Below are 15,198 nucleotides of genomic sequence, written 5' to 3' on the forward strand. Positions count from 1 at the left end.
TAGATGGAAACAAAAAATCAATCTGTGATGTATATTTGGAAGGAGAAAAAGACGGGGTCTCTCGGAGTCGTATCCCTTTCAATAGCTGCAACGCCGATTCTCCCGACTCGATTCGCGCTCGTGCATGCGGCCGCGCCCCCCTATATAAGCGCCGCTGCCGCAGGCTGCTCGCGTCGCCGATTCGATCGATCCCCACCGATCCAGGGGGAGAAGATCCACCGCGATTCGACCTCCTCGACGTCATGGATCGGGGCAAGCAGAGAGCCGACAGCCCGCCGCCGCCGCGCCCCGCGTACTCCGGCGGCCTCGAGGCCTACCTCAACTTCAACGCGCTCAGCGTCGGCGGCGGCGAAGGCTCGTCGGCGTCGGCGAGGCAGATGGAGCTGCAGCAAAGGTACGCGATGCCGAACTCGCCGCTGGTGATGCCCCTCCCGCCGCCCTCGCAGCCGCAGGACGGTGGTGGTGTTGTTGGGCGGCGGCGCCGCACCCCGCACCCGCTGCTGCTGCAAGTCCAGAGGGAGCTGTTGCGCGGGATGCAGCAGGCGCAGCAGAACTACTGCGTGGGCGAGGGCTCGTCGAGCAGCGGCGCGCACTTCTGGCCGACGGGCAACGGCGGCGTCTCCCCGACGGCGGCTGCCCACGCCCCCACCGGTGACTATGGCTTGCCTCCAGCCGCCGACCCCGTCATGCCATTCGGCGGTATTAGCAGTGAGTACGTCTCGCGGTTCGGCATGGGCTACGCCAATCCGTTCGACGCTGCCGCTGCCTCCGCCGCCGCCACTGCGCCCGCCATGCCCCGGCCGCCCGTGGCGCCGAGGTCGGGCACTCTGAGAGCCAGCGCCAGCCAGTACCAGCCCATCGGTGCCGCGTCCCGCTCCAGCACCGGACGGTACAATCCTTTGGGCAGCAGCAGCAGCAACCATCCCCGCTTCTCCGAGCAGGTGTACCATGAGAACCGCAACGTGGTGGACGCGCTGCGTGCTAACGAGGCGGGCATTTCATGGAGGTGCACGCCGCGGATTAAAGAGGGCCGGTCCCCGGAGGAAATCCGGTCGGAGATGCTCCGTGGCCCGATGCCGCTGGCGCTTGTGTTCTTCCAGTCGTCGGCGGCGCACGTGATCCGCCTTCTCGAGGAGGGCGCGGAGAAGGGCGTCGATCTGTACCGCCTGAGCGCGCTCGCCGCGATCAAGACCCAGGTGCACAGGGTCATGGAAGACAAGGAGGGGTCCCAGGTTTTCATCGCTCTGATGAACGCCTGCGCCGAGCGGAAGGACGAGATCCATGCCATCGTCGCCGCCGCCACCGGACCGCCCGTCGTCGGCAACGTCAACGTCAACGGCGTGCCCAAGACCTCACATCTCTTGCATCTCACACGGCAGGAGTACGGGTACCTTCTAAGCCCCAATCAGTCAATGACTAATTTCACGGAAAAAAAAGGGTTCAGATTAGACTCATACTCTGGTGTTTGATGTTAATTTCACGGTGCAGGGAGTCTTCTCTGAAGGCGCTCATCACCGCCGCGGCGCCGTTCTCTGACATGTGCAAGCTGCTCGTCGACTGTTTCATGTGCGAGAGCGTCATGGATCACCCAAGAGGGGATCGAATTCTTCGCTGCTGCTTCGAGTTGATGAGCTACGGCGATACCAAGGTAAGAGATCCATAGATTTCAAAAAAAAAAAAAAGGTAAGAGATCCATAAATCGAACCATACGAGATAGTGAGTTACTGCTTGCTGGCATGTATGTATGTATGGTCACCAAGGTTTTGAATCTCCTAACTATAGCTTTCGCTATCTCTAATATAGCCGTTTCAGATGGGTTTAGCTATTTACTCTCATGTGTAATTTAGCCATTGTAATCTCGTTTAATCGACTGCTAGCTCTGTTTGACTTAAGGGGCGGGTCTATCGGGCGAGCGTTTGTGCAACCATTAACCCACGCGAATGGTCTATATATAAAGAAAGATTTGCTTTGGTCCAATAAAAATTACTTGGTACCAAATCATTTTTCACCATTGGATCTAGCTGAGTAGTATGTGCGTTATTAGATCCAACGATCAGACGTGGGGTACTGTTACCTCGAGATACTTTTTGTTGGACTGTAAAATTGCTCATATAAGAAAGTTTTTATATATAATTTTTTATAGTATGTTTCTATGCATAACGTTTTATCTTTAAGCAATTTTACGGTCCTTGATTGTCAAGGTACCAAAATTTCAGTGTAAAATTTTAGTACCTCTTGGTACCTAGGTATTATGAGTTACTAAATTTTATATTAGGAGTTACTAAATTTTATATTAGGAGTTACTAAATTTTATATTAAAAGTTACTAAATTTTATATTAAAAGTTACTAAATTTTATATTAAAATTTTGGTATCTCTCAGTAACTACTCAAGGACTATAAACGGCTCTTCATCTTTATAATAGAAATTACTGAAATTTTTGGTACCTCGTGGTACCTTCTCAAGGATGGTAAAATTGCTCAACTTAGAAATAGATTATAGCTTATAAAGTATGTAGCAAAAATATCTATAAAATTTACCATCTTATAAAAAATACATCTACAAAGATTATACATAAAAAATTGTTATATAAAATCTCTATATAGAAAGTTTATATATGCAAACTTCATATATATATATATATATATATATATAAAGTGTTCGCGCATGTTAACGAACGCTTCTCGTGTATGAGAAGGCCAAAGGCTAAATGTCTTAGCCAGTGATTCAGAACACTAGTGCTGACAGATTAGCTAATTTTTGTTGCAGATTATGATCCAGTTCGCGTGCTACCACTCCAGTAAACTTCTCCATTCGTCGCCAGGGTCGAGGTGCATCTCGGAATGCTTCGAGAGCGCGAGGGGCGAAGAGCTCGAGCAGCTGGAGCACATCGTCCTGGTGAACGCCGCCACGATCGCCAGGGGCAACTACAGCAACTACTTCATCCAGCGGGTGCTGGTGAAGGGCAGCGAGGGGCTCAAGCATAAGCTGGTGTCGGCCCTCATGACGGACGTGGCGAGCCTCTCCCGACAGCAGTTCGGGAGCTACGTCGTCGAGGCCTGCTTCCTCACCACCGGGTCGGTGGAGCTGCTGCACCTCGTGCTCTCCACCTTCCTGAAACTGCCCGACGACCAGCTCGCCGACGTGGTGCAGTGCGGCTACGGCAACTACGTCATCCAGAAGCTGGTCGACGCCAGCAAGGAAGTAAGTCCATAGATATACCTTCCTCCTCTTCACCTCCACAGAAGATGCATTCGTTTCTGACTGCTTCTCGCGGTCGCTGCAGCCGTTCCGCAATGAGACGATGATGCTGGCGCGGCGGATCCAGAGGCTACCGGAGGAGGTGCTGGACAGGATGAGCGCGAAGCAGGTGCTGAAGTTCCTCAGGAGGCTCTTCCCCAGCCGCAATCGCCTCCACTAGGCGCGTGGCGCTTGTTCTGTTTTGTAGGTCTGCAGTTCTGCATGTTCACGATTGTTCTGGTGTTTGTTAACAACTGTCAATGTAGCATCAAGGCAGGGACTTGCCAATGTAGCCAGCCAAGCCAGGGCAAGGAATTAAGAAGAGTCGAATAGGATTGTCTGTGTGTCTAGTAGCTTGTGTGTTCGTTTGTTCAATTAGCCTGTGTTTGATTGTTAGGCCGAAGTGATTTATAGGGGATTTTGGGGGTTTGTGGCATGATCTGTATGTCATGTTAAAGTTTTGGTGTTGTGTGTTATGATTACCCATTACTGTCGTGTTGGTACTATGTTTGGCTAATTGGCTCAAAATACTATGCATTTGTTGTCTCTGATGATTGGCTGAAAAGATTATACATGCTGTCTGATGCTGCGTGATGCGCAATACCTTCACTACTTGCAGTTAGGCCTCTTGATCATGATGGGTGCAGAATATGCACAATGTCTTTTTATCATTCTTAAAAATTACCTTAGGTGTCAAAACAATTTATTGTAAAATTTTCATACCTCAGGGTACTAAACTTTTACATATAACTAAAAATATGGTACCTCGGAGTACTTTTTGAAGGATGATAAAAAATAACTCTATGCACGAATATAAGATTGCTGACCAGTGAGACCAATAATTATTTCACCTTGTCTCTGTACATTACTCCTTTGTTTCATATAAGATTTATACCCCATTTCAACCTTAAATTTAAAGTTGATTTTATATTTTTTTACCGTAGTTTATTTTGCAGCCTTAGCTTTTAAATCGCTGAGAATACGAATATACAAGTTTTATTCACAAATTATTTTTCGTTTGCATATGCGCCGTTAAACAATTACCCCCCCCTATATTTTGGTTCTATAGGATTCAGATTTTTCCATATATTTATATGTGTTCTATGTGTACAGGGTCATCCATAGATCAATGAATTCATAAGCATATATATGAATCTAGAGAGAGTTAGAATATTTTACAAAGTGAAAAAAAGTGTTCAGATTCATAACTATATCCATATAAATCTAGAACATCTTATATGAATATAAGAAGAATCATAACATCTTATAATATCAAATAGATGTTCATGTATTCGTAAACATACATTTGAATCCAAGGAGAATTAGAAAATCTTATAATGCGAAAAGTGTTTAGATTCATAAATATCTATATGAATATAAATAAAGTTAGAACATCTTTTGAAAAAAATTAAAATGGTGACATTTCAATGAGAAATTGTTCTGACATTTTTCTTTCACCGAGGGAATCGTTATGTCGTTATGTGCTGTACAACTAATAGTTGAAATCGTTCGTTATGTACTGTACAGATATAGTATATTGTTGATGTAACATATAAATTTTCTATAAACAAAGGATGAACAATCGTTGACTTACAAACTCCATGATCTGTTGCAAAAATGAAAACCGAAATCAAGAAATATCCAACAACAAAAATATGAAACCATAGTATGTTGCAAACAACCCCGGGGGGGGGGGGGGGGGGAGGGGGGGGATCCAACCGACCGAAAACAAGAAAATCCAGTAACAAAAAGGTGGCAGCTGTAGTTGAGTCTGTTTTCGAGATTAAACGGTTTTTCTAGTTTGTGTATCAACTATTGGAATCAGAAACAAAAAAAAAGAACAGGCGGCGAATTATAAATACCATTCAGGCCGAATAATCACACAAGAATGGATGACGTCAGCCAAGGAATTTAATATTAACACATGAGAATATTTCGAATTTACATTGATGCATGGCGCCAGCAGCTTGGCCTCGAACCATTCCGAATTTAACCATGGATTATATGTTGACATACTTGACAACGAGTAGTTGTAAGACGAAGCCTTCTTATCTGATGCTCGGGAGACAGCAGCCATGGGATCTGCAGACTAGAACTTTGATCTGGAGGATGTTTGTGCACCTGGATACTTGGTCCAGGAGCTAGAGAGTCGGGCCTAGGTCTGCCGGAAGACAGTCCATAGTATTCAGCCAAGCCACTGTGCGGACTCTGAACAGATGTTGCATTCAGGGTCTCATTCTTGATGCCAACGGGATGATGGCTTCCAGTGACTAGCAGTATACTCTGGCTTGAAGCGGCTTGGTACAAATCTGATACTCCAGACATACCCATGCTTGAACTCGACATGAGCGGTCGACTGAAGGAATCAACCGAATGGATGTTTTGGCTCAAGGAATTTTGTGCTGCTTTTCCCCCTGGAACCCGTGATTGCATAGCTGACTGCACCTCCTGTTGTAGTTTCTCTTGCTTCTGAATCTTCTTACTTACTTCATGAGCTGCCGCAGCAGCAGCACTTGCCGCTCGTTTTCTCTTTGCACTTTTCTTCTCCAGCTGCGCCAAACGATTTTTAACTACATCCAAAATGGGCAATTCTTCAAGCTTGTGGTCTTTGACGAACTTCTTCAATACTCCGAGCAGCATGCGCTCTTTTGCATCAGCTTCGGTCTGCAGTGCCATTTTAAGAATTAGCTAGCTTATACTTCATTTTTAATGCCTAAACTCCTAAAATACATACTGCAGCATAAATGTACCTGACAAGCAGAACCATCGCCTCTGATGCGGATCATGTTCCTAGCTTTTGCAGCATCGCTGATGTATGACCTCAAAATAGGATATAAAGGATATTTGTCCACTAAATTAAGATCTTGAATAAATTTAACAGCCTTCAGCTGTTTGCCTTTGTTTATCATTGTATGAATGAGAACTGGTGGAAAGAGAGTTTTTATGTCAAAGTTTGCATGTACCTCAGAAGAACTGAAAAACATTAAATGTACAGCAGAAAACATCGTGCCATGGATGATGGACTTATAGAACACAAAGCTAACCATGGAAATTCGACATAATGGGGGTGGGGATGAACAAATCGACAGATACACGGGCCCAGAAATAAAAAGTAGAAAACATATTGAAAAATATAATATTATTTGACATTGCTTAAAGGTACAAAGCTCATGAACATTATTTAATGTTGAGAAGAGATTTCTAAAATCCATTGTCTCCTGAAAAGGAATCCAAAATCTGCATCAACTGCAATGTACTTACATAAGCTACAGAAATGACAAAAATGATAACATGATGGAAATAGGAAAGAATGAATTGACCAAGCCGTGCAACCACTAAGAATGCAGAATTAGACACTGAACAGACGACATATTATAATAAATCAGGATCAGAAAGATTGCTAAAAGCCTAAATATAGATTATTTGGCAGCAGCTGGCAAGCTATGAGAAGAGAAATGACTGAACACTTGTCAAACATACCAACAAGGTCATGTGCTAAAAAAATGTACTACTTCCATTTCATATTGTAAGACTTTCTAGCATTGTGTAAGTTCATTCATTGATGAATGTATATAATTTATATATGTGTCTAAATTCATTAACATCCATATAAATCTAGACAATGCTAGAAAGTTTTACATTGCGAAACGGAGGAAGTAGCAACCAGTGACAGCATGGCTAGTGCAGTCTTAAACATAAACGATTCAATGATTCATAAAATCAAAACATATCAATAAGACTCATAAGCTAGCAGCGCGATTAAACAAATTAATTTACTTTTCAGTGGAGATATATAACATGGAGCCATGAGCACGACAATTGCGGAATGGCAGCATGGTAAAGAAATGCCAGTTGGTCCCAAAAGATAATATTTGGGAACAATTTATCATCATAGTTCACCTAAATCATAAAATCCATGTACTATCAAACCAGATGATATGTCAGCATACTCATCAGAGAAAAGTATAAACAACAAACTTGCTTTTCTAGGAAACCATTATTCCTATCGTTCTTTCCAAAAGACTCGAGGAAAAAACAATAGGGACCTTTGAGCTCCAAAATGTCAATATGGTAATGAGCCCAATCAGTCCAGGGAAATGTTTTCAATGGATTGTTTTATCAACATAGAAGGTTATAGAAGCACAGAAATAAACCATGAAATAATTCAGGGCAAGTACAGGAGAAGTATCCTGAACAAATAATGCAATATCAACTCAAGAGCGCCGTGCTAATTTTAATTGAGTAGTTCCAGGTAGCATCATTTAGACAAATACACCAAACAAAACAAAAGCATTAGAGAGATGGATCTGTGATGTTAGTAAGAAACATCTGTGCAGGGATTGTAATGGCATCCTGAAACAAGAGTTCTGACTGAAAACATAAACAAAAGTGAAAGCATCAACATTTCATCTTGCACATCAAGAAGAACATCTCCAAAAACTAAAATGAAAACATAGATACAAAGCAAAACAAAGAAAGAATACCCATAGCAAAACTGCAACACCATAACCACAATAACCAACGGGACGGGACCTTGCACTTGGTGCTCGTATGATCGCATCGAACTCAGAAATTGCTAATTTGGATATCCCAAAGAAAAAGGCAGAAGTGATGTAACTTATCATCAAAGAAGAGAGCCCATTGATCCAAACTTTTATTAAAAGGAGTACACAGGTCATACTTGCAATCCGATATACTGATAAAGTTAGCAGCATGAGCATATTTCAATCAATTTAGACACAAAAAAAATTCTGTACAAATATTTTTTGGGGGTGGTTAAAGTAGCAGTAGTGCAGTATAAGGACACCGTGATAGATATACTGCAGATTAAGCCAACAAATTTGTTAACCGGTCGAACCTTACCTGGCATATGCTTGTCGAGGTCGAGCCCAAGGCCGACGAAAGCATCGACGGCGCGCTCCCGGCTAGACACGGACACGACCAGATCAAGGACCTCGCTCGCGCCGCCGACATCATCCACTAACCCAAAGGCCCCCACGAGGAGCAGGAAAGCGATCGTCTCCTTGTTAAGCACGGACTGCGGCCCGATCCACTTGCTCCGCTTCCAGTCTGACGCGACAGCCCTGGCCTCCTCGCGCGCCTCCGGCGAGGGCTTCACGCCGAGCGCGCGCAGCCGGTCGAGCAGGCCGACAAGAGAGCGCGCCACGCGGAGGTGAAGGCGGAGAGCGCGGATGAGAAGGTCTGGAGCGAGGCGACCGCGGCGGAGGGCGTCTCGCCGTCAGCCATGGCTACTGCGGCGGAAAGAGATCACCTGCTTTGTTTTGATTTGACAGGAGGACGTAGGCCTGAAGCCCGACTCAAGTAGAAAGCCTACTACTATTATGGCCCAAATACATAAAGCCCAAAGCCCGTAAATTTGCAAGTTTTGTATTGTGCAACAGAAAGTCTAGCCAATAAAACATTTGAGAAATATTCATGTAAGAGACTACTCCCTTCGTTTCATAATGTAAGATGTTTGACTTTTTTACTTATAATGTTTGATCATTTGTCTTATTTAAAAAATTATGAAAATATCATTTGTTTTGCTTGTGACTTACTTTATTATCAAAAGAACTTTAAGCACAACTTGTTATTTTTTATATTTGTACTAAATTTTTGAATAAGACGAATGGTCAAATGTTGCAACCAAAAAAATCAAACATCTTACATTATGAAACGGAGGTAGTAGTACACAACTAAGCAATATGGATACATGGGTTGAAACATCTTTAAAAGTGGAGTGCAATAATGGAAAACAAATAAAAGGAAGTACATTTTATTGCAACAACTAATTTATCAAAACTACCTGTAAGCTGCAACTTTAGCTATGTGTTTTACAGTAGTACAATAATAACTTCTGATTTTTTTAACTAGAAAACGTAACTTTATATTTCTGACATGTTCAGGCACACCTACCGTGGACACATGATCACTTGCATTGTTGCAAATCGGGCCCACATAGCATAAACATGTAGGGGATAAAGTAGTTTTATAATAGAACATTGCTTTTATTTTGATATTGTTATAGTTCTATGACGTATCTAATTAAATCTATACCAAAATGATAATTCTGGCCAAATAGTTGTAGTTTTGTGAAAATTACTCTAAAAGAAATTAAACATAGTCAATTCCAAGTTCAAAAATTTTGGTACTACATATGAAACATTGACAAATTTAATAAAATTATAAACTTAAAAATGTGCAAAGTGTTCCAACCAAATTTTTTTTCGTCCCCTAGATCTAGAGAGTGTGTACACCATATTGAGAGTGAGAAAGTGGAGGAGCATGAAGTAGAGTTTGTCCCAGCTGCATAACCACATCTCCATCCCCATCTACAATAGATCTAACGTCTTCCACTGTTACACCGACATCAACTTGCTTCATACCTGCTGCGTTGCAATTTGCTTGTACCTCTTCGTCCGTTTGGTTTGCTACAAAGGCGAAGCAACGAAAAATATCGCTAAAGTCATCTTCATTGTATAACATAGAAAAATATGGATCGAAATAGTTTTTTATAGAGATTTTAAAATTTTATCAAGGTCATCCGACCCCGACAAACCGGACTAGCTCCGCCCCTGGTTTGCTGATCTTTGCTATCACCCGCCTACCACCGCTGCCACTAGCCACGTTGCCAGATGATGCTACTTCATATGGGCCCTTGGTGAAACTACTTAGAAGGCATCATGTGAGCTAGGGTGGTTGTTGGCCCTAGCGATGAGGGGCTACTGCATGCTTGGATACGAGATAGGATAATGAGTGGAAGAGAGAGGAAACAGGAGGAAGGGAGGGATTAGACAGAGGAGAGGAGGTTGTCTGACTAGCCTTGTATTTAATTATGCCCACCATAAGTATAATTGTATTTGTCATGTCAAGGGCGTGTTTTTTCTTGAATGAATGGATTAGTGGATTAATATGTACCTGTTTCGAACTCCTAAACAATGAGATTTTTGTTAAAAAAAAAGGACATCATGGATTTAACTGAACCGTTATTGCTCCTCGGACTTATATTTAAGGCCCGTTTAGTTTCCAAATTTTTTTCCCTAAAATATCATATTGAATCTTTAGACACCTAAATAAAACATTAAACATATATAAAACTAATTATACAGTTACGAGGAAAATAATGAGATGAATCTTTTTAGCCTAATTAGGCTCAAAAAATTCGCACGGTTTTCAGGTGAAATATGAAATTCGTTTTTTTATTCGTGTTCGAAAACCTCTTCTGACATTCGACCAAACGTCATGTCTAACACCCAAAAATATATACTCTGACACTGACTATATTAGTAGTAAGAATCATAATTTTTTTCAGGACATTGCCTTAACTTTTGATGGGACTTCTATTGCATACCTTTCGATTCCTGATGCCTAAATGATTGACATATAGAGCCTATTTGGGGAGTTTTAGATTCTGAGAAGCAGCTGTATGATTGCCAACTTCTAAGAATCTGAAAAAACTCTGAAACGCAGGTTCTGTAGCTTTGGACTTCTTAGTTTATTTTTAAGAATCTGTAACTACAGATTCTTAGAAGCTGTGGACTATTTGAGGCAGATTCTAGCAGCAACAACTTTTGGAAAAAAGCTCCGGCTGGAAGAAGCTTTCCAAACATGTCCATAATCAAGTTGTTAGGTGCCTTTTTGGCACATGTATTTGGCTCGACTTTTAATTAACTACTAGTTCTATGTTGGTTCGTCTGAAGGAGTTCTATAGCATACAAAAATAGTAAAATAGACAACCAAACATAATAAAAAAATACACCATACTCAAGTATAATATTTAAATTCTGAGTTTTATGGAATAAAATATAAATAAAAGTCATATGTTGGAGAATGAGAACTGAAGCAATTTTCATTGTCAGCCACACATATCTTTTTGAATCTATGGACATTGACATGTTGGACCACCAAGCCTTAAACTCTTGCAAAAAAAGGAAACAAGGAAAAATTCCATACTAACTTTGATGGTGATATATATGAGCGTATGACTCGTTTGTGTCTTGCATGTTTTTAGCTAAGACTGACTAGGATTCATGCACCAAATCTATCACACTCACGAAGAAACCATCCTAGCCTTTACCAACACATGATACACATGAGAGCATAATAAGCCCCTGAATAACATTGTAGTAGTACGAGGCATATAGTTAGCTACTACTTCAGTACTTCTGTTACAAAATATAATATATTAATATAAGTATTTTTATATGTTTAGCGGGCATATTAAAGGTAAGATGAAAAAAATATGTTATTGCTTTTTAATAAATAATGAACGGATGAAAGTGAGAAGCTATGTAGGGCTAAAATGAAAAGTAGTGTTTATCGTTAGATGCAGTTAGGTCAATCCACTAATTAGACATGTTACGGGTTGGAGCGTTGGACCTGCTAGCTTAATTAGGTCATGGGTGTACTGTACGTGTATGTCATTTTCCCCCCTAAAGAGTTCAATATATATACCATATGCATTTAGGTGTACTAGATTTATATGATTTATATAAATTTAGACACATGTATAAAATATATTCATTGATATATGAATATATCTAAATATTATTAAAACGTCTTATAATATATAACGAAGTGAGTACATGTTAGTTTTACAAAATAAACTAATTAGCACATACTCTCTTTATATTTTAATTGATGATGATATTAACTTTTTTATACGTTTCACTATTTTCCTTATTAAAAACTCACATTATATTATTTATTTTCTTGTGATGGACTTATTGCTAAATATATTTTAATAATAACTTATGTTTTCGTATATTTGCACAGAATTCTTAAATAAGATGAATGTCAAACCTATCCTAAAATACCAACAACATCATCTATTAAAATAAAATAGAATATGCGGTTTAGGTTTTCTTAAAAAATACTATATCGCAGAAATCATGTGTCTAGCTACCCATTCACACATTTATTATCCATGTAAGCTTAACGGTAAGGTTCTACACTCCTTGCGAAGTTGCGAATTAAAAGATCGGTTGATGCCATATCCTTCTCACTATGCTGGACCAGAGCTAGCTAGCCCACAATTAATATTGGATAGGTAAATAAATCCACAAACCGAACACTTTTCATGCTTTGCTCACAAATTCCCCTATATACAAATGTTTTGGAAATTAACATTCATGGCCTTGAAATACAATCTTTAATTAATTAAAATGTTCAAACATGCATCCAACAAGATTATATCACAATTATTCCACAATATTATGGAAGTACTTTGTAAAAAGATATATACCATCGGACACACACACACAAAATTAAACGTGCTTTTCCAACGAAACTTAAGCATCTTTTTCATTGATTCAGAGGGTGGTCTTTTGGCATATTTAGAAAAAAAAGTCAAACGACATATTTAAAAAAATAATTCATAAATAAAACTTTTATATACGTATTCTTAGAATTTAAAAGTCAAGTCTAGAAAATAAACTATAATAAAACTTAAATCTACTGCAAATTTAAGATTAAAAATTTAATTTTTTATTTATAAATATAAACAGAAGCGACAGAATGAAATAAAATGAAGCTGTCAATCTATCGAACCACTATTTCAATACATATGTGCTGTGTTCAAAAGAGAAACACGAGAACACACGTCGATTCGCCCACGTGCCCCGCTTGCACTATTATTAATTTATACTATTTTGTATACACTATCGATCCTCCTCCTCTCCGACTCGGCCGTACGTCGTCGTTGATCGAAACTTCTATTCGGCCACATGGGCACCGTACCATAGATATTTTTAGATATACATACGACGTTCGCACGATGTAGTTAGCCAATCAAATCACGACGTACGCTAGCTAGCTGTTTTTTTTTAAATCCGCTAGCTAGCTGTTTCTCTCGTGATCAGGCAGTCACATGCTCTCCCGTCTTAAAATAAACTAATTTTTATTTTATACCTACAATTTTTGATTCTTTGTTTTATTTAAATTTTTTTTATGATTGATATTTTTGTTTTTATTAGATGATAAATCATGAGTAGTACTTTACGTGTGACTAATTTTTTTCTAATTTCTAAAATATTTTTAAATAAAACGGATGGTTAAACGTTGAACGCAGAAACCGAAGAATTGGTTTTTTTGGGACAGAGGGAGTACAATTCAAAAAATAATAAATAAATAAATAAACACACAACTCCAGATCGATCAGGTGCTTAATTTACTCAATCATGCTTAACTTTTCTTCGTCAAATGGGTTGTTTCAGAATTAATTAATGAGGTGACAATATAATTGACAGTTCGATCACACAGATGCGTGATGAATTGGTGATACGATGCTTTCCGTGTGCAATGTTGTTTTTTCTTTTAAAAAAAAGACATGGTACAAACTCAAATAATCACGACGCGTACGCACTCAACCCATAGGCATACTCTACTTCTAGCTATGAGCATATCCGACGATTGGAACGGCCATATTTTAAAATTAGGAGATGTTATCACGAGTGATTCTGATTGAATTTTAAATAAGGGTGATATGTTTATCCATGTACTGCTTCAACCTACGACCTAACATAAAACTTTTGTTTGGATTGAAGTATATGTACAAAAGTTTTAGTAATCGGTACTTATACATATATGTATATGCATATATACGTATATATGTGTATATATGCATATATATTATGTATATATGAAAAACACTTCTAGCGTATTTATAGTTTTGGCAAAATTGGTTTGATAGCACTCAAAGTTCACTATTTTGAGGGCCCCGTTTAATTAGATCCCAAAATTTTTTTTGGGAGAAGGGTCATATCGACACGTACGGTCAAATATTTAAAGTATTAAACTTAGTCTAATTATAAAATAAATTTTAGATTCCATCTAGAAACCGCGAGACGGATCTTTTAAGTTTAATTAATCTATCATTAGCATATGTTGGTTTCTGTAGCACTTATGGCTAATCATGTCCTAATTAGGCTCAAAAGATCTATCTTACAAATTCCTATAACTGTGTAGTTAGTTTTAATATTTATCTATATTTAATGTTTTATTTAGGTGTCCAAAGATACGATGTGATATTTTTTTAAAAAAAATTGGAACTAAACATGACCGGTCAGATCCTCAACCCCATTCTCTCGTATTTAATTCTCTCAACACTGCCGTCCTTTCTTATTAACTATTCGACATCAAGTTTATCCTTGGCAATCTAGCATTTTTTAGGGTTTATGTGTGTGTATATATATAGTAATAACATATATATAGTATCCAAAAAGTTTTTCTAGTATATATATGTGTGCATGAATACATAAATACATGTGGACTAAGGGGCTTGCGCGTGTACAACGGCCACGACTATACAATGAGAAGTGAAGTGGGTTTAAGAGGGAAATTCACATATATAGGCATATGCCCCCAGCTATGATTGGGTTGCTATTAAGGAGCATATAGATTGACAGACAATGGGAACCCAACCCACTTGGACACTTGCAACACTCAACTGCTAAATTTTAAAATACTTATGGCACATACAATGCACTAGATCTGGTAGTAATTAGCAATGAGGTTCTATGAATAGACATATGGAATTTTGTCAGGAAATTCGAATGAATTATTGAGTGAAAAAGGAGCAAAAAAATAACAAAAGATAAGACTCTACTAGTCTTCACTCTTGTGGTTTCTTCGATTTCTTTTTTTCATATTGAGGATCTTACTTTCCATGGTTCTCGTTCCTGCAACTTGTGATTTTTGCGAGAGGACCAAATCCAAGTTGGTGAAGATCATGATTTGGATTGGCATAGTAGTGATTACCTTTGGAATTACAGTTCAAATCTATCTGATACAATTGAACATGAGTAGAGATTTTATTGCTAATTAAGAAGTCGTGAACCTATGTAATATCTGTATGTTTTCCTATAAGTGGTCTCAACCTTTTCAACCCGCTACCCACATGGTTCATGATAGATAGATCTGCTAGCTAGTTTCACATATTAATAAACATACAAATTGATGT

The 15,198-nt window shown here is 39.5% G+C and overlaps 1 protein-coding gene and 1 pseudogene across 1 annotated transcript; one reads left to right on the top strand and one right to left on the bottom strand.

Annotated features, from left to right (window-relative positions):
* Window positions 1-224: 224 nt before the first annotated feature.
* Window positions 225-3,830, top strand: LOC102712899 (pumilio homolog 2-like). The gene is made up of 4 exons (XM_006651062.3): window positions 225-1,387; window positions 1,489-1,648; window positions 2,769-3,203; window positions 3,286-3,830. The coding sequence occupies exons 1-4, from the start codon at window positions 243-245 to the stop codon at window positions 3,418-3,420; spliced, it is 1,875 nt and encodes a 624-aa protein (XP_006651125.2). The 5' UTR covers window positions 225-242; the 3' UTR covers window positions 3,421-3,830.
* A 1,261-nt stretch (window positions 3,831-5,091) lies between these two features.
* LOC102713178 lies at window positions 5,092-14,906 on the bottom strand (annotated as a pseudogene).
* Between the last annotated feature and the right edge of the window lie 292 nt (window positions 14,907-15,198).

The sequence above is a fragment of the Oryza brachyantha genome, chromosome 3, assembly GCF_000231095.2.
Source record: "Oryza brachyantha chromosome 3, ObraRS2, whole genome shotgun sequence".
NCBI classification, from domain to species: domain Eukaryota; kingdom Viridiplantae; phylum Streptophyta; class Magnoliopsida; order Poales; family Poaceae; genus Oryza; species Oryza brachyantha.

Bases quoted from the DNA above. Each gene is read 5' to 3' on its own strand.
- LOC102712899 (XM_006651062.3), top strand. From the start codon at position 243: ATGGATCGGGGCAAGCAGAGAGCCGACAGCCCGCCGCCGCCGCGCCCC. The intron at 1,649-2,768 runs GTAAGAGATCCA...TTTTTGTTGCAG, and splicing joins TGAGCTACGGCGATACCAAG to ATTATGATCCAGTTCGCGTG. The intron at 3,204-3,285 runs GTAAGTCCATAG...CGGTCGCTGCAG, and splicing joins TGGTCGACGCCAGCAAGGAA to CCGTTCCGCAATGAGACGAT.